General features: G+C 41.1%; 2 protein-coding genes across 4 annotated transcripts in view; both read left to right on the top strand.

Moving 5' to 3' along the window:
• Positions 1–2,174: 2,174 nt before the first annotated feature.
• The window catches only part of necab1 (N-terminal EF-hand calcium binding protein 1), a 52,523-nt gene continuing 26,856 nt past the window's right edge, over positions 2,175–27,841 (top strand). Inside the window, exons 1-3 of the mRNA XM_042507157.2 lie at positions 2,175–2,341; positions 5,426–5,450; positions 8,506–8,614. Of these exons, the coding sequence (XP_042363091.2) occupies positions 2,252–2,341; positions 5,426–5,450; positions 8,506–8,614 (224 nt within the window). The 5' untranslated portion in view covers positions 2,175–2,251. The remainder of the gene's footprint in view (positions 2,342–5,425; positions 5,451–8,505; positions 8,615–27,841) is intronic.
• Positions 20,681–25,085, top strand: LOC148186610 (snaclec 5-like). Of its 3 annotated transcripts, XM_088090254.1 has the most exons (7): positions 20,688–20,834; positions 21,221–21,274; positions 21,761–21,776; positions 22,042–22,139; positions 22,239–22,374; positions 24,172–24,272; positions 24,830–25,085. In XM_088090254.1, the coding sequence occupies exons 2-5, from the start codon at positions 21,221–21,223 to the stop codon at positions 22,317–22,319; spliced, it is 249 nt and encodes an 82-aa protein (XP_087946380.1). In that variant the 5' UTR covers positions 20,688–20,834; the 3' UTR covers positions 22,320–22,374; positions 24,172–24,272; positions 24,830–25,085. The 3 variants fall into 3 exon arrangements, with proteins under 3 accessions (XP_087946382.1, XP_087946381.1, XP_087946380.1); XM_088090256.1 differs by lacking the exons at positions 24,172–24,272; positions 24,830–25,085 and adding an exon at positions 23,450–24,165 and having other exon boundaries at positions 20,681–20,834; XM_088090255.1 differs by lacking the exon at positions 24,172–24,272 and having other exon boundaries at positions 20,683–20,834.

The following is a 27,841-nucleotide window of genomic DNA, read 5'->3' on the forward strand; positions in this document are numbered from 1 at the left end:
CCTTAGTGACTGAAGACAGCAGGTGAGGCTGGGGTAAATCTCCTCCAGCACCCAGACCATCAGCACTGACGGCCCCTAAAGACGTGTGCTCGTCCCACTATTCTTTTCCTTTGATTCCAACAGCTGCACCTCAGGAGACCTGTCTGCTACCCCTCTGAAACCTGGACCAACATCTGTTTCCTTGTGCTATGTTCATATGCTTTTAAGCACAAGCATTTAAACACAAAACATAGGGGGGAAAAAATGGTAAAAGGTGACAAAAAATGACCTGAAAATTAGTTAAAGAAAAAGAGTGAGCGAGAGTATACAAACACATACTGCACATTATCATATACTCAATGTATATCCACTCAGTATTTGTTTATTTCCATTGTATATATACACTTTAAAACTTACAGAACAGTTGACTTATGACGCTTTATTTTTCTATATAATAATAACATTTATATTATTATTATTCATATTTGTTAATATTTACAGGAATACCTATTCATTCACACACTACTGTACATAATAGTCCTGTGTATGTTTTACCTTTATTTGTCCATCTTTGGTCTTAGCAGTTATGTTTCTTTATGTGTAAGTACAGCAAGAGCTTGATGAAAAATAATGTAGGCCTGGAAATGTCATGTTAACTAAAAAACAAATCTCTAACTATGAAACATACAGTTTGTCTTTACATTTCAATTTTTAAAAAGATATAATTAATGAAGTTCTTCACAAACAGGTTATAAACCAGTGCTAATGAGTTGCAAAGGCTGATGGAGAAATGAGCTGGTTCAGTCAGGCAGGGATTTTTTTCCCCAGAGCTCTGATTTTAATACTTTCTTGTAAATTGCATATTCAAGTTACAAGAAAGTTTCACAACTGTCACCAAACGGATGGACACAGGTGCAGCAGATTTCAGCAGCAGAAGTGACACCCATCTCTCTTTGACCAAAACAAAAGGCAAACTCAACCAGAAAAAAACCCTCCACACACTCCATCCTTTGTCCTTACATGGAAATTGACATTGCTGTGGTCCCGTGGACCATTTTTAAGTTTGCACCCCTGAAAACATGCGCCCAGAAATAGACCTCAAAGAGAGAGAGTAATTAGTAGGGGTTCCTTAAATAAAAGCATGACATAACAATTCTTGTCATTTTTATCAAGTGGGTTTAATTCTGTCATCTTATTTCACATTAATTATAGCATTGAATCACTGGTCTAATGTTCATTCTATGTGTGTTTTCATATGAAGGATTCATGCAATCTTGTAAAGCACTTTGAGCTGCATTTTTGGTATGAAAGGTGCAATACAAATAAAGTTTATTATTATTATTATTATTATTATTATTATTATTATTATTATTATTATTATTATTATTATTATTATATCATTACTAGTAGTAGTAGTAGTAGTTGTTGTTGTTGTTGTTGTTGTTGTTGTTGTATATGTGTATCTATTTTTACCTTAGTGAGTTGTGAGGGGGATGCTTTCCAGCTCCCTAAGATTACTGTATTTCATGTTTTAAGACTACCTTGGGGATAAATGTCTAAGGCCACAGAGAGGACACCATAAACAGCTATTTAATTCAAGCTGAATTGACCTTTTGTCTGCCTTTTGTATCTTTGAACAAAAAAGTCTATATATAGCATCCCTATCCGAGCATATGCTATTTGTGCTGCTCATTTGTCGGTATATTAAACAGTAGAATTAATTGCATCAGTATTTTCTGCAGTTATCTGTATGAGTATTAATCGTTGATCTGTCAGTGGAGTTACTTTGCTTATGCACCACGAAGTGCAAAAGCAGAATTTGCATTTCAGTGATACTTTGCTCCAGCGGAGCTGCAGGTCTAGGCGCATCACAGCAGCATCCAAAGGGGTATCAGGACTGACAGAGACAGTCAGTACATGACAGGAAGTTTAGTGATTTTGCTTTCAAAATAAAACCAAAAAAGATGGGAAAGGGGTCAGCGTGAGCAGGCTAAATTTAAAATATAACTTTAAATTATTAGTGAAATAATATATATAAAAAAGCAAGACATGTGGAGCGAAAAAAGTAGCATAAAGATATATTTTGCTATTTTTAAATTCTGCGAGGAAATAATGATTAGTTAAATTGTGAAACTGTAATTCGGAAGTTGTATGTTGTATTCACGCGGACTTGACCACGCGACGGAGTCGCTCTTTTTGAACATTGGTTTTGATCAGATTAGAGGTTCACGCGGACACATTCCTCTGCAATTTACAACTGAAGCTACATTTGATGATGGATTGTTCAGAGGAGGTTCAACCTGTGTCTGAGGAGCCCACAGCTCAGATGGAGCTGAAGAAGGGAATGTCGATTTTCATTGATGTAAGTAAAACATTTTTTTATCCTTATTTACAGTAAAAAAAAAAAAAAAAAGTATTTAATCCTTACTATTAATGCAAAAAAAAATTTAAAAAACAAGCTCAATACAGAACTTTATTAATTATTTCAAATTATAGGCAACAATCTACAGCCTTTAGTAGCAAAACTAATAGTAATAATAATGTAAAAAAAAATAATCATGCTTCAGATTTCTCTTTGATTTGATTTGTTTTTGCAATTAAATAAGACAATATATACAGTTATGTATACATTTTACTTATGAAATCTAAGTTTCATCAATTTTTAATAGTAATCTATGGAGGTTTTTTCATCACCGAAGTTAATATGGATCCCTTTTATGCATGCAAGGTACAAAGGGTTCCCCGTTTTATACAATTAACTAACTTGACAAGACTGACCTTCAATTCAGCTTCATGGTGTAAAGGCTGGCCATCCATTTTTATGTCAATGTTCAAAAGCAAATGCCAAGTTAATAAAATGATGGACGTTTTTGATGAAAGTCATGGTGTTATTCCTGCTGACCTAACAAAGCCAAATCTAGCATTACCACAATGTAAAGCATAATACTGATGTTCAGAACCTTTTGAATTTTAACTGTTTTAGAAATACAAGAGAATACCATAAGGATTCCCATCACTTGTAGATCTCCCTCAGATGATGAGAATTTCAATATTAAAATCACATCCAATATGCATATCACTACAGTTAATGATCTTCCTCAAGTGGTTCTCTCTTCTCAAGTGGCTTTCCCTCTCCTGGTTCATTCTTCCACGATACCCACCAACCAATTATTTTCCTCCGCTCTTTCATTTGCTTGTGATGTCTTAGCTGTAAACCTGCTGGCTGCCTTCAGTGTTTGAGAGAGACAGGGAAGGATGCACACAGGAGAACGAAGAGTTATCAGAGGTGGAAAGCTATATGTAACATCACATGTCTCACTGATGTTGAGCAGCTGCTCTATCTTCTGTCAAAGATTGAGAGTGCTGCTTGTCTTCAGAGGCCAGTTGGTCATCAGAGTGTTATTTCTGTTGTTTCTTGACGTCTCCTCGCTTTCGCCCCAGTCGGTGTGTGTCATTAAAACACACATGATGCTTCCAAACAATCATTTGTGTCATCTTGAAACAGGTTAGGTGTCAATGCTGTGGCTCAGTGTGTGTGTTTCTTTAGGATTTGATGCTGCTGTGATGCCAGATTTCCACTTCATTACCAGATAGTCAAGGAAAAAAATCCAAGGGGACCATTAGGCTTCAATACTTGAAAATTAATTACTTTTACTCATTAAACCAGTCAGGGTTTTCAGTGTGAGCCAGTATCTGAATGACTGAATCCAATCAGTGGACAATTCTAAATGGTGATTATTTTTACGTCTTTCACATAGTATCAATTTGCACCAGTGTGAGAAGTGTTAGACTGCAGCTGTTCAGCTATTTACACCTCGCCGATCCCTATGACACGTTATTACAGATCTGTGCACTGTGACTGGCTTGTACTCGTTACAATGACACGTGGAGGTCAGTAGCGACTGGATTAGGGATAAGGGGTCGTGGTCTGGACTACCAGCCAATCTCTGAAATTCTCTAAGATTAAAGTACAAAATGTCAGAGAAAAAATGCACACTGTGTATAAACTTTATCAGAATAGCCGAGTGGACCTGTTTATGTAAATATTGTAGTCGAGTGTCCTGGGGGTCCTTTTATTTACCTTGCCAAATTCACACACGTGCACAAGCCCCACAAAACTGCGGAAGTTTCCCCCATCACATCTCAAGAAGGACACACAGTCTGTTACAATATCATATTTCAGTGTTGCCAAGTTGCATAGGAACAGGCATATCATGCATGTGCCATCTCTTTTTCTTATCAATTAATTTGTTGATTCATTACTGGTCTATAAAACATCAGAAAATGAGGAAACTTTCCTATCCTTTCCCAGATTGTCTTGTTTTGTCGAACTAGACCTGAAGCGAAAAATATTAAGTTTACAATAATGTGAGACCCAAAAAAACCCTTCAATAATCTCACTGAGACTTTAATCTATGAAATGTTTGGCATTTTTGCTTAAAAACTGTTCATATCATTACAATTTTCCATCATATATTTGCACGAGTGTAGCTTTTGTTACAGAACTGATGGAGTGGGCATATAAGGAAATTTAAAGCGTCAAATGCTTTATTTCCTGCATTCTGGTAATTTTTTATATGTAATTTTTTGCCTCCTCTCTGCATCAATTTATAGTGAAAATGTCTTAAAATTCATAAAAATCAAATTTCTCTGCTACATTCATGTTTTTTGGGGTGGAAATAAATGCACATCTTCTAAATAGTGATGGGGACGTGCCGCTTGTGTCCCCCCTGAAATCTGCTCCTGTGCGCATGTATTTGCTGACTTGGATGGCAAGACTGTGTACAATTGCCTTGCATGAATACGTAGTTGTACTTAATTATATGACTGATTTTAGAAATTAGGTTGGAGAAGAGATGAGCAAAGGTAAAACTGAGACAGAGACAGGAGTTTAGAGGTTGGGGACAGCAGAAGAGACAACAGAACAGGAAAATTAGAGTGAATTATGTAACTCAGAACACATGACATACTGCCAAGATCTAGAAGAAGGTGGGCGGATATTTTTTATGAGTATTTTTACCCTTTTGTATCACAGAGCTGAAGTCCCCTAAGCTCGGAAAATCCAAAGATGGAAGGATGGTGTTTTAACATTCAGATCTTGCACATTTAGTGCCACGCTGTTAGATTTATAGTGATAATGTGTAAATAGTCTCAAAGCCTGTTCAAATTCTTCTCCACAAGTACAAACTCAACAAGAAGAGAAAGCGGGCAGTGCTATTTCAAGGTGGTTGGAGCCTTTTAAAGCCAATGTGGTCATTGCCACTCTGCCTTTCATCTCCTCTGGACTCTGGGACAGCACTATCAATAATTTAATGACACACTGCCTTTGAGAGTGTGATCAATGATCCCCCCGCCGCCGCACACACACACACAAACACACACACACTTATTTTAAAATTGGGAAACCTTTTTTTGACATCCCTCTTTATTTCTTTTCTCATAACAGATTTTACGGAGAGCTGATAAAAATGGTAAGTGTTGCACCAAAGGCTCCTTCACACAAACACACACAAACACACACACACACACACCTACACACACACACACACACACACACACACACACACACACACACACTCCTTTGTCTTTGGTGTTACTTCAGCCTTTCTTTATCGTGTGTGTCTACTTTCTCAATGAAATTCTGATCATGACTCTCTGCTGATACTCTTACAGTTTCCATGGAAACAGGAAACTGACCATGCCCATCAAGGTTGTTTTTTTTATAGCATTAACGAAGAAAACGTCAAAAATTCGTACCAGTTTACATTTTTATCATAGCAGTGCACACCTAATGACTTAGAGGTGTATTGGTGGAGGTTCACAGCAAATTCTGTTTTTGTTTCAGCTCTGTCTCGTGTAGCATTATCATATTACCCAGTATAATCATACAGAGAAACATCGTTTATTTAGTTGTTTAGGGACAGCAGGAGTCTGAATCCAGGGTATCTCTATCTTTTATGGAACACAGGCCTTGAATTTTAAATTTACTGAGTGATTTATTCAGTCAAGTCAGTCTGATAGACACTCTGCATCAAAATGAAATAAAACTCTTTGAACTCCAGACTATAGTGTATCTTTGCCAGGACCAGAAACTTCTTGGAGTTACTGGTTGCCTGGCAGGAGAAAAAGTCCAGTATATAACAACCTGTAAAACAGCAAATTGTGGCTTTTAAATTTCACTTATTTTTCAACAAACAAAATATAATGTGTAACTTACTGAGCTTGAGAGGTGCTGGTAGACAGATTTTGTTACTTTTGGACAAAGCCAGGCTAGCTGTTTCCTGTTGTTTTCTGTGTTTATGCCAAGCTTAACTAACTGGCTGCTGGCTACAGCTTTTTTTTTTTGCCATTAATGGCCCTGAAATGCCAATAAAAGAAAAGAAATACCACAGTAAGAAATATAATCGCAGGAGACAAGATGCTTATGCACACTCTGCCCAGGCAGCTTTCTGTCCTGATGAAGGTTTTTATACAATGAAAACTGAAATCTCAAATCCAAATTTCTTTGTTATTTTCTCTTCAATTTCATCTGGCAGGAGGGTAGCAACCACGAATGTGCTGATTTGATTTTGGAACTTTAATCTAAATGCATGTATCCTTCAGCTGAAGATGAGACCAACTTGACTGCACAATGACAGTATCTTTGCGAGTCAAGTGAACACATGCTGTAAATTATAACTCTGCTGTCACACACATCATGTTAGATATTTATACAGGCTGGAATTACATGGTCAAACCACATCAAATTGAGTGTTATATTTAAGGAACAAACATTTTTACATAGATCCTGACATATAAATTGATTTTCTCCACATGCAGAAATAGCAATCAGAATTCATGATTTACATGACATGCTGCATATTGAATGTTCATCCTTCGCTGTGAATGATTTGAGGTCTTGTCATGCAGCAAGATAAGAAGTCGTCCCACATGTTTGTTTTTAGTGCTGTGCAAACAGCAGTGCTCACATGTCAGGTCCGTTCTAGGATTATTTCTGAGCTCACTGACAGTGAGTCACTCATTCTGTACTTGATTTATGTGTCTTGTGGAGCATCTCTCTCTTGCTCACGGCATCTTACTGACATGACAGTCATTGTGAACATCACCTCCAGAGCAGCAGGTTAGCAATGACCATTAATTGTGTCACACAAACAGACAGAGACAACGGCAGTCAGAGCCCTGTGGAAACATGTTGTCTGTGGTCGATTGTCTTTATTTTTGCTGCAGGATATTCAGTTTGTTTCATTTTTAAAATTCTGTTTAAATTTCACCTCGAGAATATTTTACACAGCTTGGGCTCTTTTATTCTAAGCATAACTGCAGAGCATCAGAGCAAAAAAAAAACCTGATTGTTTAGATTCCCAGTGAGCTGGTTTAAGGAAACAAATGGTGATGATCCATTACAGTGTTGTTTTAATACAATATTAAATCAAGGATCACCGTGGAGTTATTTTGTCAAGTTTTATTGCTCCTTTTTCCACTGTGAAGTGATTTAATCCATATGCTCGATGCTATCTCTTGCTGATTCACTCCCTGCAGTTTCATCAGTTCAGGAGATGGAATCATTTATGGAATTAATACATTCTTAATTAAGGGAACAGTGTGTAAGATTTATGGGGATTTAGTGGCATCTAGTGGTGGGAATTGAAGATTGCAGCCAGCTGAAATTTCTTCCAGTTAGAATTCATGCCAAATTATCCACAGAGATCACTTCCTCTCCAAAACAAACAGACCAGGTAATTTAAACTAGTGAAAACACTAAATAAAGCAGTTTTGCTTTACAAATCAGTCTTTATCTGATGCTGTTTGGCTCATTGGACATAGGCTGCTAGCTCAGCACCTGCTGATCAGGGTGCATCTTTTACCTCTGAAAAACTTAAGATCCAGACATGTCAGGTTTTTACTGGAGTGAAATTCTCCACAGAGGTTTGTTCCTCCGAAACAAATGGACCCAGTGATTTCAATCGGTAAAAACACTAAATTAAGCAGTTTCACATTAAAATTCTTGTTTTTTTCCCATGCTGCTCATCGCTGAGGGGCTGCTAACTATGGTGGTTGATGCGAAAACGTGAATGGCCTATAGAGCCAGTGTTTAGTTTGTCTGTTCCGGGCTACTGTAGAAACATGGCAGTGCAACATGATGGACTCCATGGTCAAGGACCCCCTCCTAATGTAGATATAAATGGCTAATTGTAAGGTATTGAAAACACAATGATTCCTATTTTTAGGTGATTACAGTACTAAAGAAAACATTATATTATATTCCATTTCTGCCAGTTAATTTGTTTTTCATTTCTTATGGAATGAAATCTGTTCTACTGACCACCTTAAAATCTTTTCACCTCCGTGATACATTTCATTTACACCTGCAGGCACAAACCATAGTGATCATTTGAACCAAAACAAGTCTGAGATTTCTATAAGGAATCTATTAAAAATCAGCCAGCTCAGCTCACAGGATGTTGCAGCCCTGACTGAGCTGTCCTGACATCGTGTTGAAAAGATGCATTTGTGCTCCGTCCCCAGATGATGGAAAGCTGTCCTTTGACGAATTCAAGGCCTACTTCTCTGATGGAGTCTTGACAGCTGAGGAACTGAAGGAGCTCTTCCACACAATTGACACTCACAACACAGAGTAAGTCAGTTCATTGTTTTATCTTTTTATTATTGTATTCCATGGTGGGCAGGATTGAAATGCAGACGATGAGATGCACAAAGACTCAGTATCTATTTTGATACTGAAAAAAAGACCAACTGAGGCAGATTTGGCATTAATCATGATTTTTATATATACATATCAACTTCACTGGGTATTATGGTTATATGTTTACGAACCCTCACAATTCGGTCTACCATGAAGCTTTGTAAAAAATAATGTTGGATTAGACTTAAAAATTCAAGGTTCAGCTATTATTATTCTAAAAAAGCAGGGCTGCAGAATGAAATACAAGTTGCAGTCTCTTCACGCTACACGAGAAAAACCAAAATAAACTGTTTTTTATTGGTAGAGTACGTTGGATGAGTTGAGAAGTGTTTTAGCCCGAGGAAGACGCTGCTCTGTAGTCTGGTGGCATGACAGTGTAGATACATACAAACACATACTTCTGCATCACTTGCCAGAAGGCAGCAGGGTGAACAGGCTGTCGCCGAGGTCGGCATGGACTTTAATGTTTGGGCTCTGTGCAGGAACGTCACCTCACTGACATCACTCATGCTCTGTGGATATAATCCAATGATTTTCTGGGGCGGTTTTAATCACTTGCTGTAGAGTCCTCTTTTCTGGGGTCATTCACATCCCATACCAGTTTGTAATGTTTCCAGCACAGACTGTATAATTAAGTGGATGTAACCTCCAACTGTGACAAGTGAAGCTAATGCAGAAGTGTCTTAAACCTGCATTCTTTCTAATGGTCAGCAAGAGGCGACTCTGCTGGTTGCAAAAAAAAGTCTGATTGTAAATTTGAGAGAATAACACTACGTCTTACTTGATTTATGACCTCAGGAAACATTTTCCTAAAGAATTTATGGTCTTAAAAGGTAGTTTCAAGTCTTCTTCAAATACAGTGGGATGTTTATTTTTAATCATGGTGTCATTTAGAGTAAAATAGACAATAAAGCAGGTTCTGCTTTAGGGCGTGGCTAACTTACGATTGACAAACTGCTAGCATGGCAACCTGTGAATCTGGATAGAAGTGTAGCAATATGTATCCTCCACAACTTCATCCTCTCGTCTAAATATGGGGACAGTGGTTCACAAACCAATGGGTGATGTAGATGTTGCACCTCTTTAAAAGTTTTGGCATGGCATTTCTCGGTTGTTTCTGTACATAACAGAAAAGACAAAATGACTCTTGCCGTATAGAATATGTATATGAATTAGGCCACCTCTCTGATAAGATGATTCTATCTATTCCTGTGCTCAGTTTTGTTCAAGTGATGACAGGCAGACCAAGATGTGAAGACAAGCACTCCAGGCAGTGAGCTCCGCGCGCCTCAGGAGACTCGTGTCAAACCAGTTTCTCTATTTGTCTGTCAGCCGGTTAAATTATTATTTCTTATATGTATGGATTAGAGACAGACTTACATATATATTGTAACATTGCAATAGTGACTGTTTCATTGTAGTTCCCATCTACTCTCACATCACTTACGTTGCTACCCTTACATGGTGTCCAATACACTAGCAACTACCTAGAATGACCCTAATAACCATCCAAAATAATACTGAAACAATGTGCTTTTAATGTGAAATATTTAACATTTGGGATGACCATTTAGTGCAGTAACAGTTGACCACTTCAAAATATGTTTACAGAAACACTCCTCTATTCTTTATTTCTGTGGGTTCAGTCTATATTTGTGCAAAAATTCAGGAAGCTAATGTGGTAGTTTCAAAATATGTTATTATTTCTATTTGACCTATTATGGCAGTATAATATACTGTCATAACAGGTCGGCACTTACCCATCTGATAACCGCTGTTAAAGCCTGGAGCTGGAGCGGTTCACTGTGTCTCTGATGGTTTTATCAAATGCCACTTTTTGGATAAGCCACTGTGCATTGCACCTTGAAAAATCATGTTATTCAGTGTGTAACAGTTGAAATATGCAGCTTGTTTCAGTTTTAGATTTAAGGAATGGTCTATTGAGGGAGGGGAGAGGCCAGAGGTACTGTCTGTTTCTTCTCAGGTGAAACCCAACTATCTTCACTAAAACAAATACTACAAGTGTGTTTCATAGACTTAGAGTTGTGATACCAGTTTTATTAACATATTTTTGGGGGGCATTTTCCATGCTTTAATGAGAGACAGAGAAAGTTATGAAAGGGGAGAGGGGAGAGGAGGACCTGCAGTAAGGGCCCTGGGCCAGCTGTTGCTGTAAGGACTCAGACTGGTCACTGGTCTGGCTCAGTGACATAGACTGAAAAATAAACAAACATTTCCTTGCAGGATTTCTTTATATATACTGTATACTTGAATTTGTGAAGTCTGTTTGAATGAAGTCTGTTGTGACTTGGGTCCATTGTTTTTTTCATATTAAATATTGTTCTGGAGTAGAGAAAGATACTTTTTAGAAAAAGATAAGAAATGAATCAAAGCAGCGGAGGACAAAATATCTTTTCCTAGTGTCCCGAGTATAGATCAAGCTTCAAAAACACCCTACAGTTCCAATAATGCAACTCAATTATCATTTCAATATCATCATCAGAGTTATTTTTTAGAAAAACATCATGTCCATGAGAGTCCTTGCAAGTGTAGGACTAATATGATGAAAGATTAGAAAGCGTAATTGGAACGTAATGTAACTGCTGAGTGTAATTTAAAATATGAGGTGTATGTTCATAGAGGAAGGTGGAAGCTTTGGTACTTATTCAGCAGAGCTGGTCATCATCTTGCACATTCAGCTGTGGTGACTGCTGATGAGTAGCAGTAACAGGATGTCATCTGTGTCAGATGACATCCGAGGCAAAGAGTTTTGTTTGGTTTTATGGTTTTATTAGCAATGTTTCATGAACATCTCATTAGGATGTTAATATAATTGTTCGTATTAACTGGAGGCAGTGTGTCGATCGCATTACATCCTTCACTGGAATAATTAAACAATGTTTGAAACCGGCGAATGAAACGCTTTGAGCCACAGCAGCTGACGAAGGTTTAGAAAAATGACATTTACTCCTACCAGCTTCTGCAAGTGCAACCTTATCAGATAATCACAACAAGGGTGAGACTGCAGGATACTGAAACGGGTGGTGGTAGGACCCAGATGCAGTACAACAATAGCCTCTTGCAGTTGGTAATAACTTTTATTGTCACCAACACAGAAATAGCTCAGCTTACAGACAAAGAGTTCGTTCTTGTGCGGAGAAGCACTAGCAGTGTCTCTGGGATCGTCACTGAATGAAGAAACGAAGCTTGTACCTCAGTGGCTGGCGAGGGAGGAAACCCGTCAGCTCCACGAGCCGTCTCCCACGTGCTGGAACGCCGACTGGGATCGAGCTGAGGGATGGTCTGGAACAAGCAGGGGTTGATAACCGGAAGTCCGCGGAGCAACAGTACCCGACAGGGATCAGGCAGGAGGATCGTCTTAGCTGAGCGAAGGAGTCTTTACCAGGAGAGCTGTCAGTTTTCGAACGCCCGAAACTGGAAACGTGGTCGAGAACAAAGAGCAGTTAGGTCCGGGTGGAGGCAGGCGAGGAGGGCAGGTCAGGAACAGGCAGAGTCGGCAACGGGTGATCTGACGGAGAAACGCTGGAAAGACATGCATTACGCAGAGGAACAATCTGGCAGTGTGTGTGTGTCCTGGAGTGTCTTATATACTGCACTGATTGATGATGAGCTGCAGCTGAGGGGAGAGCAGGCTGCAGCAGTGGGCGTGGTCAGCAGGTAGAGCGGAGCAGAGGGAGGGTGTGTGTGTGTGTGGAAAATTACTGACAGCAGGTAGGAGGAAACAGACAGCAGGTCCATGACAGAACCCCCCCCTCAAGGGACGGCCCCTGACGTCCCCAAAACAGGAACACCCAAGCCGGGCGGGAGGAGGGGGTCAGGAGGAGGGGACCAAGTCCTCTCAAACACCGGAACCCACGCTCATCGTCGGAGGAAGGAACGGCCAGCGGCCGAGAAGCAGGAACCCCCGAGCAGGATCTCAGCCCAGACGTCCCGGGAACAGGAGAGGAAGGAACCGGAACAGAAGCAGAGGAACGCCGCCCCCGGACGGCACGAGTGGGCTGATCAGGATGCAGGCGGTGGAAATCCCTCACCAGCTGGTCGTCCAGGATCTGACGAACCGGCACTCCACGACCTCTCCTCAGGACTGCACTCCCAGTCCACCAGGTGGCTGGAGGCCCTCCCGGCGTCGGGGAACGGAGCAGACGACGGTGTAAGCTGGAGCCCCGTCGATGATCCGAGGAGGGGAGGTGGCTGGGAAACGGGCTGGAGAGGACTGTCCTAACCGGCTTGATCCGGGGAGACGGGAATGTGGGTGAATCCGCATCGAACGGGGTAACCGGAGCCGGACCGCCATGGGGTTCACGATAGCGACGACCGAAACGGACCCACATGTTTGGGGCCAATTTCCGGGAGTCCACCTGAAGGGGAGGTCCTTGGTGGAGAGCCATACCTTCTGCCCCACCCGGTAGGATGGAGCTTGGGAGCGGCGGCGGTTGGCAGCAGCAGCATAGCGATCCGGTGGCCCGAGCAGAGCGGTTCTGGCCTGCGACCAGGTTTGGCGGCATCGCCGGATGAATGCCTCCACTGACGGGTACGCCGTGTCTTCTTCCTGTTCAGGAAACAGAGGGGGCTGGAAGCCATAAGCGCACTGGAAAGGGGAGAGTCCTGTGGCAGAGCTGACCAGGGTGTTATGCGCATATTCCACCCACATGAGCTGGGAGGACCAGGAGGCCGGATGAGAGGAGGCCATACACCGGAGAGCCGTCTCCATCTCCTGATTCATCCTCTCGGCTTGACCGTTGGATTGGGGATGATAACCCGAGGACAGACTGGTGGAGCTCCCAGGAGACGGCAAAACTCCCTCCAAAACGCCGGCGTGAATTGGGGATCACGATCAGACACCACGTCGGTGGGGAGTCCGTGGAGTCTGAAAACATGGTCCGAGCAGTATACTGGCAGTCTCTTTGGCGGAGGGGAGTTTGCAGAGGCACCAAATGTGCCATTTTACTGAAAGGATCCTACCACTGTCAGGATGGCAGTGTTCCTCCTGACAGTGGCAGACCGGTGACAAAGTCCAGAGCAATATGGGGACCAAGGACGATGAGGAACAGGGAGGGGCCTCAGGAAGCCGGGCCGGGGCTTGGCGAGGAGTCTTGTTCCGACTGCAGACTGGACAAGCGTTGACGAAACCCCTGGTATCCTCATCCAGGGTGGCCCACCAGAATTGCCAAGTAGGACCTCCTTGGTCCGAGCTATCCCCGGGTGACAGGTAAGCCGAGAGTTGTGGGCCCACTGCAAAACCTCCGGCCCGGAACTCCCGAGGGACGCACAGGCGATCCTGAGGACATGAGCTGGGCCCAGCTGATCCTCCAGAGCTGCCTTGATCCGCCTCCTCGATCTCCCAGGTGAGTGTGGCCAGGAGACGAGATGAGGGAAGGATATTGTCCGTGTGAGGAGAGTCTTCTCTCCCACCAGAAACTGTCGAGACAAGGCGTCTGGCTTGACATTTTGAGGAACCGGGGCGATAGGAGAGCGTGAAGTTGAAGCGGGCGAAGAAGAGGGGCCCACCGGGCTTGACGAGATTCAGTCGTTTGGCTGAGCGGATGTATTCGAGATTCTTATGATCTGTCCAGAGGAAGGGATCCCTGGTTCCCTCCAGCCAGTGTCGCCACTCCTCCAACGCTTAGCTTGACAGCCAACAGCCCCGGTTCCCCGGCGTCGTAATTCCTCTCTGCTGGAGACAGACGCTGGAGAAGAAGGCACAGGGTGCAGTTTCCCATCCTCAGCAGAGCTGCTAGGACAGCACAGCCCCCACTCCCACATCAGAAGCATCCACCTCCACCACGAACTGCCGGTCTGGGTCAGGGATGAGCAGGATAGAGTCATTTCGAATCGTCCTTCAGGTGCTGGAAGGCCTAAGCCGCAGCTGTGGTCCAGCGGAACTGGATCTTGGAAGAGGTGAGGGCGGTGAGAGGAGCTGCCATCGTGTTGTAGCCTCTGATGAAACGCCTGTAGAAGTTAGCGAACCCCAGGAACCGCTGCAACTGCTTATGGGAGTCAGGAACGGGCCAGGAGGACACAGCGGAAACCTTGGTGGGGTCCATCTCCATGTGGTTGTGGCTGATGATGTAACCCAGGAAGGACGGAAGAGGAGTGGAATTGCATTTTTCAGCCTTCACGTAACAGAGAGTTTTCAGGAGGCGCTTGGCAGAACCCTCTGTACATGGTGGATATGTTCAGGCATGGATCGGGAGAAGATCAGAATATCGTCCAAGATAGACGAAAACCAGCAATTTATTCAACATGTCTCTGAGCACGCTGCTGATGAGGGCCTGAAACACGGCGGGAGCGTTAGTTAGTCCAAAAGGCATCACCAGATACTCATAATGTCCTGTGGGGGTATTAAACGCCGTTTTCCATTCATCCCCCTCTCGGATGCGGACCAGGTGGTAGGCGTTGCGGAGATCAAGTTTTGTGAACACGGTGGAACCTTGCAACAACTCAAAAGCAGAGGCGATGAGGGGAAGAGGATATCGGTTCTTTACCGTGATGTCATTCAGACCTCTGTAGTCGATGCACGGTCGGAGTGATCCATCTTTCTTCCCCACGAAGAAGAATCCGCCCCGCAGGAGACGAGGAGGGTCGGATGATTCCAGACGCCAGGGACTCGGAGATGTAGGTTCTCCATGGCCTCCTCTCTGGTGCAGATAGCGAGAAGAGACGGCCCTTGGGAGGAGTAGACCCAGGCAGGAGATCAATGGCGCAGTCATATGGTCGATGGGGTAGTAGAGATGTGGCCCTGGACTTGTTGAAGACCTCCCGAAAGTCGTGGTAATCCGATGGCACCCCGGAGAGGTCTGGAGGAGAACCGGCACTGGCAGGCGGTGTGGGCGTGATCTGTTGTTGGAGGCAGATGTGCTGACAGGAAGGACTCCATGACAGAATCAACCCCGTGGCCCAGTCTATATGTGGATTGTGGCGCCTCAACCATGGATATCCAAGAATCAGAGGGACTTTGGGAGAATCCATAACGTGAAACTGGATGGTCTCACGATGTTCTCCAGCCAGGATCATGGAGACAGGAACGGTCTGGTGGATGACCGTTCCCAGAAGATGTCCATCTAATGCATGTGCCGGAACGGGACGTGGAAGGGGAACCTGCTCGATCCCCAGCTGACGGGCGAGTTCTTGGTCGATGAGGTTGACGTCGGCCCCGGAGTCAACGAAGGTGGCGAGAGTGTGGGACCGCCGTTAACCAGGAGCTGAACGTGGAACAGCGGACGAGGACGTGGGACAGAGTTCTGGGATCGGCTCAGCAGGATGCCCTCTCGACTGCTGAGCCCTGCCTTTTACCGACATTTGGTGACAAAATGGCCGGGCCTGACCACAATACAGGCAGAGATTTCTCGCCGGCCTCTCCCGCTTCCTCCGAAGAAAGCCGGGTCTGCCCCCACCTGCATGGGCTCTGGGCCCCTGGAGCTGACACTGGAGATGACTCGACTCATTGGAAATCCGGGTTGACGAACCGAACACGATGAGCCCCTCCTCCCGCGCTCCCTTTTCCTCGCCTGAATGCGCTTTGTCAAGCCTCGTGGTGGATCTCTAATGAGTCCATCCAGGGAATGAGGTAGATCAAACGACACCAGTTGCCTTTTATATATGGGGCTAGACCGTTGAGAAAGGCATCACATTGCGCCGATCGAATTCCAGTCGCCTGTCGAGCTTGAGTTCTGAATTCGATCGTAGTCTGCCACTGTCCTGTCCCCTCAAGCCGCTGATTCAGAAGACCCCCAGTAACATCGGGGCCCAAGGAGACGGGACCAAACACCTATGTAAGCTCCTCAGAAAAGGCTTGAAACGACGCACAGGCTGGCGTGCTCTCTCCCACTCCGGGCCGTTTCTACAAGCGTGCTCTGCCCGGTGGAGGTGATTTATGGCGGCGGCCGAGCCCCCTCCGTGGCTTAACGTGCAGGCTGCAGGGCAAACAGGATCGAACAGTTTGTGAGAAATGGGTTGCACCCTTCCGGATCCTCGGCATAGCGTTTCTGCTTCCCACACGGGGTTCTGATGCCATGCTGGGTGGTGGGGTCGGAGGAGGAACAGGAGCGGCGTGCTGGGTCAGTGACGAGCCATCTGTTGTACCTGGTTGGCTAGTAGGGGTTAGCGCCGCTCCAGGGCTGATGCACGGACTGTCGTGTGCCTCTGCCGCGTTGGAGGTTAGCTTAGCCTCGTGTTGCTGAAGCATTCCCTCCACGCGGGTTAGGCGGGATTGCAGAGCATTGGAGTCTGCTGGGTCCATGTCTGGCCAGATTGTACTGAAACGGGTGGTGGTAGGACCCAGATGCAGTACAACAATAGCCTCTTGCAGTTGGTAATAACTTTTATTGTCACCAACACAGAAATAGCTCAGCTTACAGACAAAGAGTTCGTTCTTCGTGCCGGAAGCACTAGCAGTGTCTCTGGGATCGTCACTGAATGAAGAAACGAAGCTTGTACCCTCAGTGGCTGGCGAGGAGGAAACCCCGTAGCTCCAAGAGCCGCTCTCCATCGCGCTGGAACGCCGACTGGGATCGAGCTGAGGATGGTCTGGAACAAGCAGGGGTTCGGTAACCGGAAGTCCGTCAAGGGAGCAACAGTACCGACAGGGGATCAGGCAGGAGGATCGTCTTAGCTGAGCGAAGCGAGTTCTTTACCAGGAGAGCCGCCAGTTTTCCCGGAACGCTGAAACTGGAAACGTGTGAGAACAAAGAGCAGGTAGGTCCGGGGGGAGTCAGGCGAGGAGGGCAGGTCAGGAACAGGCAGAGTCGGCAACGGGTGATCTGACGGAGAAACGCTGGAAAGACATGCATTACGCAGAGGAACAATCTGGCAGTGTGTGTGTGTCCTGGAGTGTCTTATATACTGCACTGATTGATGATGAGCTGCAGCTGAGGGGAGAGCAGGCTGCAGCAGTGGGCGTGGTCAGCAGGTAGAGCGGAGCAGAGGGAGGGTGTGTGTGTGTGTGGAAAATTACTGACAGCAGGTAGGAGGAAACAGACAGCAGGTCCATGACAGATACACTCCTACCTCTCATCAAATAATGATCTCTGATCGGTATTTTTGATCATCAGGCATATTCTGCATTTCCTTCAAAAAGAGAAATCTCACTTAAGGATTCTCGAATGTCACCAAATTGTATTGCCTTACATTTTCTCTGTCCTTATTTAAACAAATCTATTTTCAAATACATTGAAGATGGAACATTTTTTTCATTTGAAAATTGTACATTTTTGTTATTGTTTTGCCTAATCTTTAACCTGTGCGCACAGCTGGGACATTCAGTGACCTTGACTTTGAGAAGACCTCACATCTGCACAAAGAATGGCTTATCGCCACCATATATGACATATTCAATGATAATGGCATCACTTCCATTGAGATGTCAGGCCTCAGTGACATCAAGGCTGAAAAATATATTTCTAATTTTATACACAGCATTTATTCTTAATGTAACAACAATCATGGTTAAATGATTCTACAACCAGAAACCATGCTTTACCAGAACCATCCGTGACTACAATAAACACATGCACAGCGGCCTACAGGGCTGCAGTCTGGAAACAGACTTCATTGTAAGAAGTGAAAAAGGACTACATGGCAATGCCAAAGTAAAAGGAACTAACAGGGTCATATTTCACTGAAGTGCACCTTGTATGACTTCATGTGACAAATAAATGATTGTTTGATTGACCAGAAGTAAATATTTAAGTCTGTAGATAGTGATTTCATTTTATAAATTTCTATGTTGGAATTGAAAGTGATCTGAAAACTGCCCGCATTCAGTAAAGACAAAAAATGATCATCTATTCTGCTGTCTTTTCGCGTATGCATCCAGGAAAATAGTTTATACACACAGTCAGCAAGAGGGTGAATGAATAATGAATGAATGGGAACATGGATTTTTTTTAGGTGAAAAAAATAGGTAAAAAAAAAAAAAAAATAGGTGGACTAAAAGTTTAGAGTCATAGCTGCCCTGTTCAGGTGAGATTGCTAACATGAACACATTTGCATGCTTTTAGTATCAAGTTCAAAGTACATGTGAAACAAATCTTTGTCATAAATTTGAAGAATTATGTAACGCCAACCCCAAATCCTGTTTTCGCTGTTGTCAGCCTGCTGAAAGTGCACTCATGGTGTGTTCAGTGCACCTCAGCATCTCTGTCAGGTGGAGTTAGTTAGTCTGCAACAACAGATTTCCAACTGGAAGAAGTTCAGGAAACTTTGCTTTTCAGCTCTCTGCCACTATAAGTGAACTCTTTGGGTAAGAGCAGCATACTGCAGGTGGCACTTGAAGAAATGAATGAAAGTGAAATCCATCCAATAGTTGATGAGATATTTCACTCTGGACCAATGGTTTGGACAAACTGACTAACTTATCAGCGGCGATACCAAAAAATAAGCCTTATTTGTACATTTTTATTTTTACATGATCATACACAAAAGTCATCAGATTAGAGTTTAGCTGTCAGAGTTAAGTGTCACTTTACTTCTGTCCTGCAATCTTAATAGTCCTTTTGGATTTTTTACCATTCCAAATGCTAGAATATATGTTGGCATTGTGCATTTGTGGAAACCATGGATATTTTACATTTGTACATTGCATGGGTTGAATTTGTACATTTCATAAGTAGTAGCTGATACATTGAAATGTTAAATTTCAATTCTAAGTTGTGTTAACACTGTGGTTTATGCATGTTTAGGTGTAGGCACCTAAACCACATGGTTAGAGTTGGGAACACATCAAGTTTTGGCTTAAAAATACCCGGTTTTGGTGCCACAAACATGGCTGGAGATGTGAGTGTTCTCAAGCAGTGGTTGTCTGATGCTATCCACCACCCCTCCCTCTGATGATGAGAAACTCAGCTGCTGTACACGTAATCTGAGCTACGTCACTTTAGAAATGTTGATGTAATACGTATGAAATGTGCAAATGTAACATACTATCTGTGGTTGCAGAAATGTACAATGCCAACAGTTATTGGCAACTTTGCTGAGACCTTTGCGCAATGACAGCTATGTTATTGCTGCAATAAAATGGTTAAATTTGACTGTTCAGCGCTGAGGCTTTTTCTTAAAGCAAAAAAAAAAAAAAAAAATGTGAAAGGAGCCAAGATCATAACACCTTTAATAGTTTGCATGTGTCCTCTGAACAATGCCCTCTGGGTGCTTATGTATGATGATACTGTTTAACTTGAACAGCATCTTAGTTGGGTAAAGCACATCATGGGAAATTTGTTCAAGTTGTTGATGTACAGCATTACACAGAGTGACATTTGGGTACAATATTGGGATACTCACAGGCTAAGATGAAATCTAGACCCTTTTTTCCATCAAGATATGTTTTTGAAAGTAACAGAATGATGTTTATGCTTCTCTGTGAAAGCCATAACTTAAAAAGGACAACACAATATCTAAAGGCTTATTTCTACTTTATGATTCACTGTGGGTGCAAAATGACACATTTTCAAGCCAGGCATTTCATACCCAGTCATGATAATATAATTTGTTACCAATAAATTTTTTACTTGTGTAATTTTCCAAAAAGATGTTTTTTGAACATTCCACAACTTTGCCAGTTTTTGTAGCCCCTGTCCCAACTTTTTTGGAAAATGTTGCAGAAATCAAATTTAGAATGAGTATATATTTACAAAAAAGTGTATCAGTTTGAACATCAAAAATCTTGTCTTTGTACTGTATTCAATTGGATTGGGCCTATAGGTCAAAAAGGATTTACAAATAATTGCAATCTATTTTTATTTACATTTTACACAATAACTTTTTTTGGAACTGGGGTTGAATTTATGTGAACTTTGAGGGGAGAGTCCAGTGATACTGTGTCTTTCTCTGTGAAAGTTCTGGTGAAACCCAAACATCTTCACTAAAACAAATACCACGTGTGTTTCACAGACTTAGAGTAGTCATACCAGTTTGAGTTTAATTTGATTTTATTAACTTTATTAAATTGTTAAATTTGCAAAGGCAGTGTGTCAACTGGGTTACAGCTGGCATTGGATTAATTAAACAGGGTTTTGCCACCAGAGAACGCTTTAAGTCACAGCAGCTGGAGGTTTATAAAGATGGCACTTCCTCTTCCTCAGTAATTTCCCATCTGCTCCTACAAGTGTAACCTTAAAAGATCATCACAACAAAGGTAAGACATTTATTTGAACATATTTCAACAGTTCCAAGCAATGGTGTTATCAAACGTATTCTATTTTCTATATCATAGCCTGATTTGCTATTGCATGAGTCTTGGTGCACATTTCCCATTTTAATTAATCAAAAACTTGCTTTAATAATGCTTGCTTAATTGACATTTTCTTTTAATTAATCAAAAATTGTCTTTATGCATACGTGTAATTGTAGAAAAAAATTCTTACATCACCACTACTGCAAAGAACTTGTTTTTTAGTTTTGTTTTATGACAAAAAAAGTTTTGGACTTTAGTTATTATTTCAGTAAGTTTTACCTTCCACCGACATATTCACATGAGTTATGGGTGCGTTGTATTTACTTTACAATTTCATCTTTACACAGATGGCATCGATTCTTCATTTTGCTTTGCTCTTTCTGACCAGTGGACTACTGGGGGTAAGAAAAATCTATAGAATTAATATATACAGGGTTCCTACGTTCACGGAAAACCTTGAAAAAACACACAACACATTATCCAAGGCTGGAAAAGTTATGGAAATTTGTTGTGTGTAATGAAATTGTTACAGTAATTTTCTGGATAATGTCCATGTAATGTAAATAATTTGTTGTAATGAATCTATTTTTTTTCAGTAGCTGTTAACATAAAACTGTGTTTGTGACATTATGTTTACCATCACATATATTTCTTCATTTTTTTCCTGCATTCTGTCTCTCCCTCCATGTATGTCAAGTAGCTGAATTTAAATAAAGTTTGTATTAAATAAATATAGTTTGAATCTGATGTTCTTAAAAAACACACCTTTAAAAGTCATTGAAAAGTTTTGAAATTTTATCCATGAAAATGTGCGGAACAAATGTATATTAAACAGAAACTAAACGATTTAAAGTTAACTGCTTATCATTTTCCCTTTTTGTTTACAGATGACATCTGCATCGGGTTAGTTCTACTACTATTTGCTCTTTTTTTATAGTTGGAATTAGTCATAATAATTTGTATAAGTTTAAAGTTTATGAATATTTGAAAACCAAATCCTTATATCACTGTGATCTAATAAAAACATATATATATATATATATATATATATATATATATATATATATATATATATACATACCTTGCATTGCTTTTAAATGTTCAGTCAGCCAATATTAACTGAATAATGGTTATACTCTCCTCTCTCTTATATGACACCCGTGCATAGACACCTGCGCGTTTAAGAGATGTCCCTCTGGTTGGACTCAGCTTGGAACTCGCTGTTACAGGTTCTGGCAATATCCGAAGACTTGGCTCGATGCAGAGGTAACAGAAACATCTTTTGGCAATGCACTCAACCAATTTCTTTTAAATGTATATATAATTTATATCATTGCATCATTTATATTTTGTCTCCCCCAACAGAACGTCTGCCATATGTACCAAGCAAATCTTCTTTCGGTCAAAAGTGAAGCAGAGAAAGGAATTCGTGAGAGCTTATGTTAAAACAATGAATTACAACATTAAAACTATCTGGACCGGGGGCCATGATACTGTTGAGGTGAGTGATGTTACAGATTGACAGATGTTACTGTGTAGATTCTCTGAGAACGGAAAATTTATAGGTTATGTATGTAACTTGCAGACAATCTTTGTTATGACTGACACCTCTGTCTGAGGCCGTTAACAGAACTGCAGTCAGCATCCTCTTACTTGTGCTCAGTAGCTGTGAGAGAGCTCCTGGTTATATGCCAAAGCAATGTAAAACACAACACTGACGGTAATCGAAAAATACATTTCAGTCATAATTAGAATAACATTACTTTTTTCAATGTTACTTTATTTCATTTGGACCATTGCCTTCATAAAACTACCATTTGCAAATGATATTATCAGCACACATTGTGAGTGACCAACCGCAGGTCACTGTAAAATGACTGGGTTGCAGCTTGCTGGCTAATATTAGCCTGTTAGTCCTTCTGCATTGCTCTTGGCTAGTGGAAAGTGCTTTGCACTATTACATCATTTATTGTTGGCTAAATTAGGTTTTTGTAATACATAATTCAAAATCATGTATCATGTTAGCCAGGGAGCCCCATTCATTTCCATGAAAGTTGCTCAGTGGTGCATGTAGCCAAAATGGTTCAACAGACGCATATAAAGTTACCTGACTACTAAAAGTTTAGGCTTCTGTTGACTTGAGTGGGGATAAAATTATTCAATCATGTGGCTTTTGTAGACTGTTTGATTGTTATCGGACCAAATGGATTAAATCCCTGTTGTGAAACGAATCATTTTCTGGGGGTTGTGATGCTCAAAAAATGTATCCACTGATTCACAGTTATCTCTTTCACCACGCAAGTCAATAGCAAAAAATATTTTTAGGCAGCAGAGCACCATGTTGTAATTTTACTGTTTGGTCTTTATGAGAATTTAACTTAAAAGCACAGCACACTTCCTGAGGGCATGGATCTGTTAGTCTCTTGGGGCAAGTTGCCAGCAGATATCCAAACAAAGACTTCCTCTTCTGTGTGCCGGCTATACGCTGATCTCTAATAAACAGATAACTCGTCATAACGAAAAGCGATGGGTTCAGAGAATGCATTTTAATCAATGCATTCTTTGTCTTTCCACAGACTGTTTATTTACAGGCTACACCACCAGCTGTCAGAACCCACTATCCACTTATAGCATCAAGCAGCTAAATGCAGAGGGTAATAGCTAAAACTAGATAAAATGGTTAGCAATATTACAAGTTTCATACAGCAAGTTTTGCTTAGTATCATCATTGTTGATCCAGGCTGGATAATAAGACCATTTAAGCAGTAGCAAACTCTTGCTGTTGGAAAGCTTTATAAGCTAAATAATAAACACATTGTGTCTTGTTGGTTTAATCCAAATCGAACAGAAATGTCTACCTGGCCACTGAAAACAGAGCGCGAAAAATTTAGATCAAGCTGTAAAAATAAGCTGCACTGTTTGAGCTCATTAGACTAAGCAGCGCTGATCAAATATTTACCAAGATTCTGTTCCTGCATCGAAATTTCATCACCTACTAATGGGAGCATTTAGTGGTCTGGAACAGCACAGTGTATTCCAGCTTTTCTACCTTTTGAGCATGAGCGTCCCTTTTCTGTTTTCTCTGGTAATGTAGCACCAACTTCAAAAGTATTTGTGTCTCTCTGCTACATAGACATCCTAGTTTTTTTTAAAGCCCATTTTTCTAGCAGTGAAATACCTCCTTTAACCTTAAGCAGGTTAAAAATGTTAACAATCAAATTTTGTTACTGTGCCTTTACAGTTTTTTCAAAGCGAATTTCAGAAGGTAAATGTTCTGACATGAAGCTTCAACTTTCAGGAGCACGAGTGGCTTTGGACTGACGGCTCAATGTTCAACAGCATTATCTGGGCTCATGGAGCCAGATGAGGGAGAGCACTGTTTGGAGATGCACATCAATGGTACAAAATGTTAATCTGTTGACATATTGATTGTTTGTCATGGTGGATGAGTGTGGAGAGACAGGGATAATGCAGACAAAGAAGGCAGACTGGGAAAGTTCAGGCATACATTAACCAAACTGGGGGTGCAAAAAGCTTAAAGAGGAAGAAAAGAAAAGCACGGCAAGAGTCAAAACTGGACTGAATATTTTCAGGTTTTAGGTTTAAGGTTTAAGAATCTAGCAAGCAAAGGTATGAGGGACGTGGCCACTTTCATGAGCTGGCAGAGTGCTGGTGGAAATGAACCAGTATATATACTACTGGACTGATTAGGGAAAATGGAAAACAGGTGAGTGAGTGAGTGAGTGGGCGGGTCAGGTCAGGCAACTGGAGTGCTGATGAGGTGAAGTGGGAACAGGTGAGGCTGAGAAGGAGCATAGACACACACATTTTCAACAATACTGAAGATAGAAAAACAGAATCAGAAATTAAAATTAAATTGTTTTAAAAATAATTATTTGTCCAGATGCACTGCCTTGTTGCTATTATTTTGTCTAACCTTTATCTTGTGCCCACAGATGTATTTTTATTTTACTTCTGCGTTAAGTACGTGTAATGGCTGCCATATCTCAACCTCCGTGATGACGGCATCACTGCCACTGAGATGTCAGGCCTCAATGACATCAGTGCCGGAAAGTTTATTGCTTTTTTGATCCACCTCCAATTAACTGACACACAGCAATTACTCTAAATGTAACAACAGTCTCAGACCAGAAGTCAATATTTTAGTCTGCAGAGTGTGATTTCATTTAATAAAGTGGAATTTAAAGTGAACTGAGAGCTGCTTGCAGTCAATAAAGGCACACACTCACGAATACATATGTATAGTTTTTTCTTCTTCTTTTACAGTTTTTTTTCCTCATACATCCAGGGTTGTAGTTTTTAAATGCCTTTGATCTTTAAAAAATCTTTAAAAAAATACACGAGTTGCACATACATGAGTTGCAACATTAACATGCAACATATGCGTGCATAAATCAATGAAATAAAAATATTATCTTCTATTAGCTTTCGGAATATCAGTATAAATAGACTTAAATCATACAAACTGTTTCTACAAAGATTTTTTAAACTGGTCAGCTGTTGCGACATGTTCAGCCTAAATGTCAAATGTTCAGCATTTATTTTACTTTAAGATTTTAACCTGAACAGCCTTAAAGTTATAAAACAGAACAGTTGTTTGTATCATGTGGTAATGAATAAAATATGCAAACTTGCAATGTTGCAAAATAATGATGAATTATAACCAAAATCTTTATTAGGAGTGTCAACCGATTAAATCATTTAAAAAGACTTTTGTCTTTTGTTTTGTGCCACACTGTTTCTTCTTCTTCTTCTTCTTCTTCTTCTTCTTATTATTATTATTATTATTATTATTATTATTATTATTATTATTATTATTATTATTATTATTATTATTATTATTATTACTATCATCATCTTAAAAAATGTGTTTTTCCTCGGAATGTTTTTTTTTTTTTTTTTGGTAATCAGAGTATTTGCGGTAGACTCCATAAATACACTGGTCTTTATGGCAGCGTCATCAAATGACTTCTGCTTTAGAGTTCTCTCCATAGTGCTAGAAATACAATGTGGTGCACCCCAGGGATCAATTTACTGCCCTCTGTGTTTTCATTTTTCTGTCCATTTATTATCATTTTCCATAGATGAACATGTATAGAGGTCTAACTGATTAATATTTCAAAATGAAGCCAGAAATGAATGGAAATTAAATTGATGAACTTGATTCCTATAGTGACATGTAAGTGACATCAAATGAGTTTTACAGTACAGACAATACATAAGTGTACCTAAAATGGCCAACTTGGAGATTCTGCCTTTGTATGCTTCACTAAAATCTCTCTAAGTTTGCTCTGCTTCACTTTACTAGCATCTGTCTGGAGGTTTTGGGCTGCAATTATAATTCTAGATAGATACTCACTCTGAAAGTGTAAAGAGTTGTTAAGTAGAAATCAAATCATTTATTTCATTTATTCTGTTATTTCTTCATTTACTCTGACCCAGTAACATCTATACTGATGCGTACATGTCTGCATTAAATCGCCAATGTGTTATATTTATCATGACACCAAAACAGTTAATTCAGACCCTGTAGTTGCAAAGAAATACTCAATTAATAATTTTCACGCAGAGCAGAATTTAATATATTTCTCATTGCTGATGTGATCAGAATTCATGGTATTTAATTCCACAGTGAGTATTATTGCTAAGTGGATGTCTCTGCAGTCAAAAAGAGAAAGGTGAGACATTTCAAGCATGCAGATGACTCATTATCCATGATACAATTGTTATCTTCATTATGAAGGAACTCATTTCAAATATTAGCAGCATAATTAGACAAATATAAATGATCTGCACTGTTACGACTGGCTCAAATGCCGCAACATACAAGAACACACCCACTGGGCTGGTTGCAAAAAGAAAAACATTTAGCTTCAGCTTGACAAACAGCCGCATCCAATTTCATATCTTCATCATGACAGCCATCACTGTGCTAAATCACAGGCAACTTAAATGGACTCCGTCTTAAACCAAAAGCTTCCCTCTGTGTTCATTTCACAGATGGCAAAGTTGTGAGGAGGTCATTTGGAAGTCTCAAATTGAATCCTGTATTGATTAAAGAATGAGTCACCAGTCTGTAAGGTCTGCCTGACAGGCTGGCTAGCTTGCTCAAGTTGATGTTAAACACTGAAAAAATCCTTTGGTACTTCACATTTAATAAGTATTGCATGTAGTTTGTAAATGCAGACAGTTTGATTTGTGTATGAATAATTTGTAGTTGCAGCTACACGTGAGGTCTAGCATGTGCAAAACTAAAATTCATTATGTTTCCCAGTTTTTACAATGCAGTTGTGTTTATTCTTCGCTTGGGTATGGTCCATTAGTAGATAATGTACCATAAAATGTAAAAACTGCCAAATTTCAAGCAGCAGAGCTTTTTAGTGAGTTACTCAGTTCAGTGTGTAACCTTTGGTTCACCTCCTCTGTCCTCTGTGCCTCTAAGTGTTTTCTCCTGTTTGGACTGATTGATTGCTTTGGCACTTTCCCCTCCTGTGAACAACAGCCGCAGCTTGTGTGGAAATGGAGTTAAAATGGATGTAATTCCCCAGCAACCTTCACTGAAACAAGAAACAAAATGTCACTTGAAGCCAGCCAGTATTAAGGATACTATGAGTACTTTTCCACATTGAATCACTCTCTTCACCTTCACCTCTCCTCTTTATTTCCCCGTTTCTCTCCTCCACATACACACATACAGACTCAGACCTTGTCAAATACACTTGTGCATGAACATTTATCACAAACAGCAAAAATTCCTGAAGGGTTTCCTGTGAGAAATTCATTGTCTGGGCCACTGGTCTGTAACATACACCTCTGGGGAGAAAAACAACTAAATAAGTGAATTAATCCTGATATATTTCACTCACTTCTATTTGTCATCACATACCAATTCAGCAAATTATAGTCAGTCCAGGAAAAAAGTTTTTGCACAAATGAAAGATTAGTCT

Source organism: Plectropomus leopardus, chromosome 17 (assembly GCF_026936395.1).
Source record: "Plectropomus leopardus strain MGB_pleo_1.0 chromosome 17, ASM2693639v1, whole genome shotgun sequence".
Lineage (NCBI taxonomy): Eukaryota > Metazoa > Chordata > Actinopteri > Perciformes > Serranidae > Plectropomus > Plectropomus leopardus.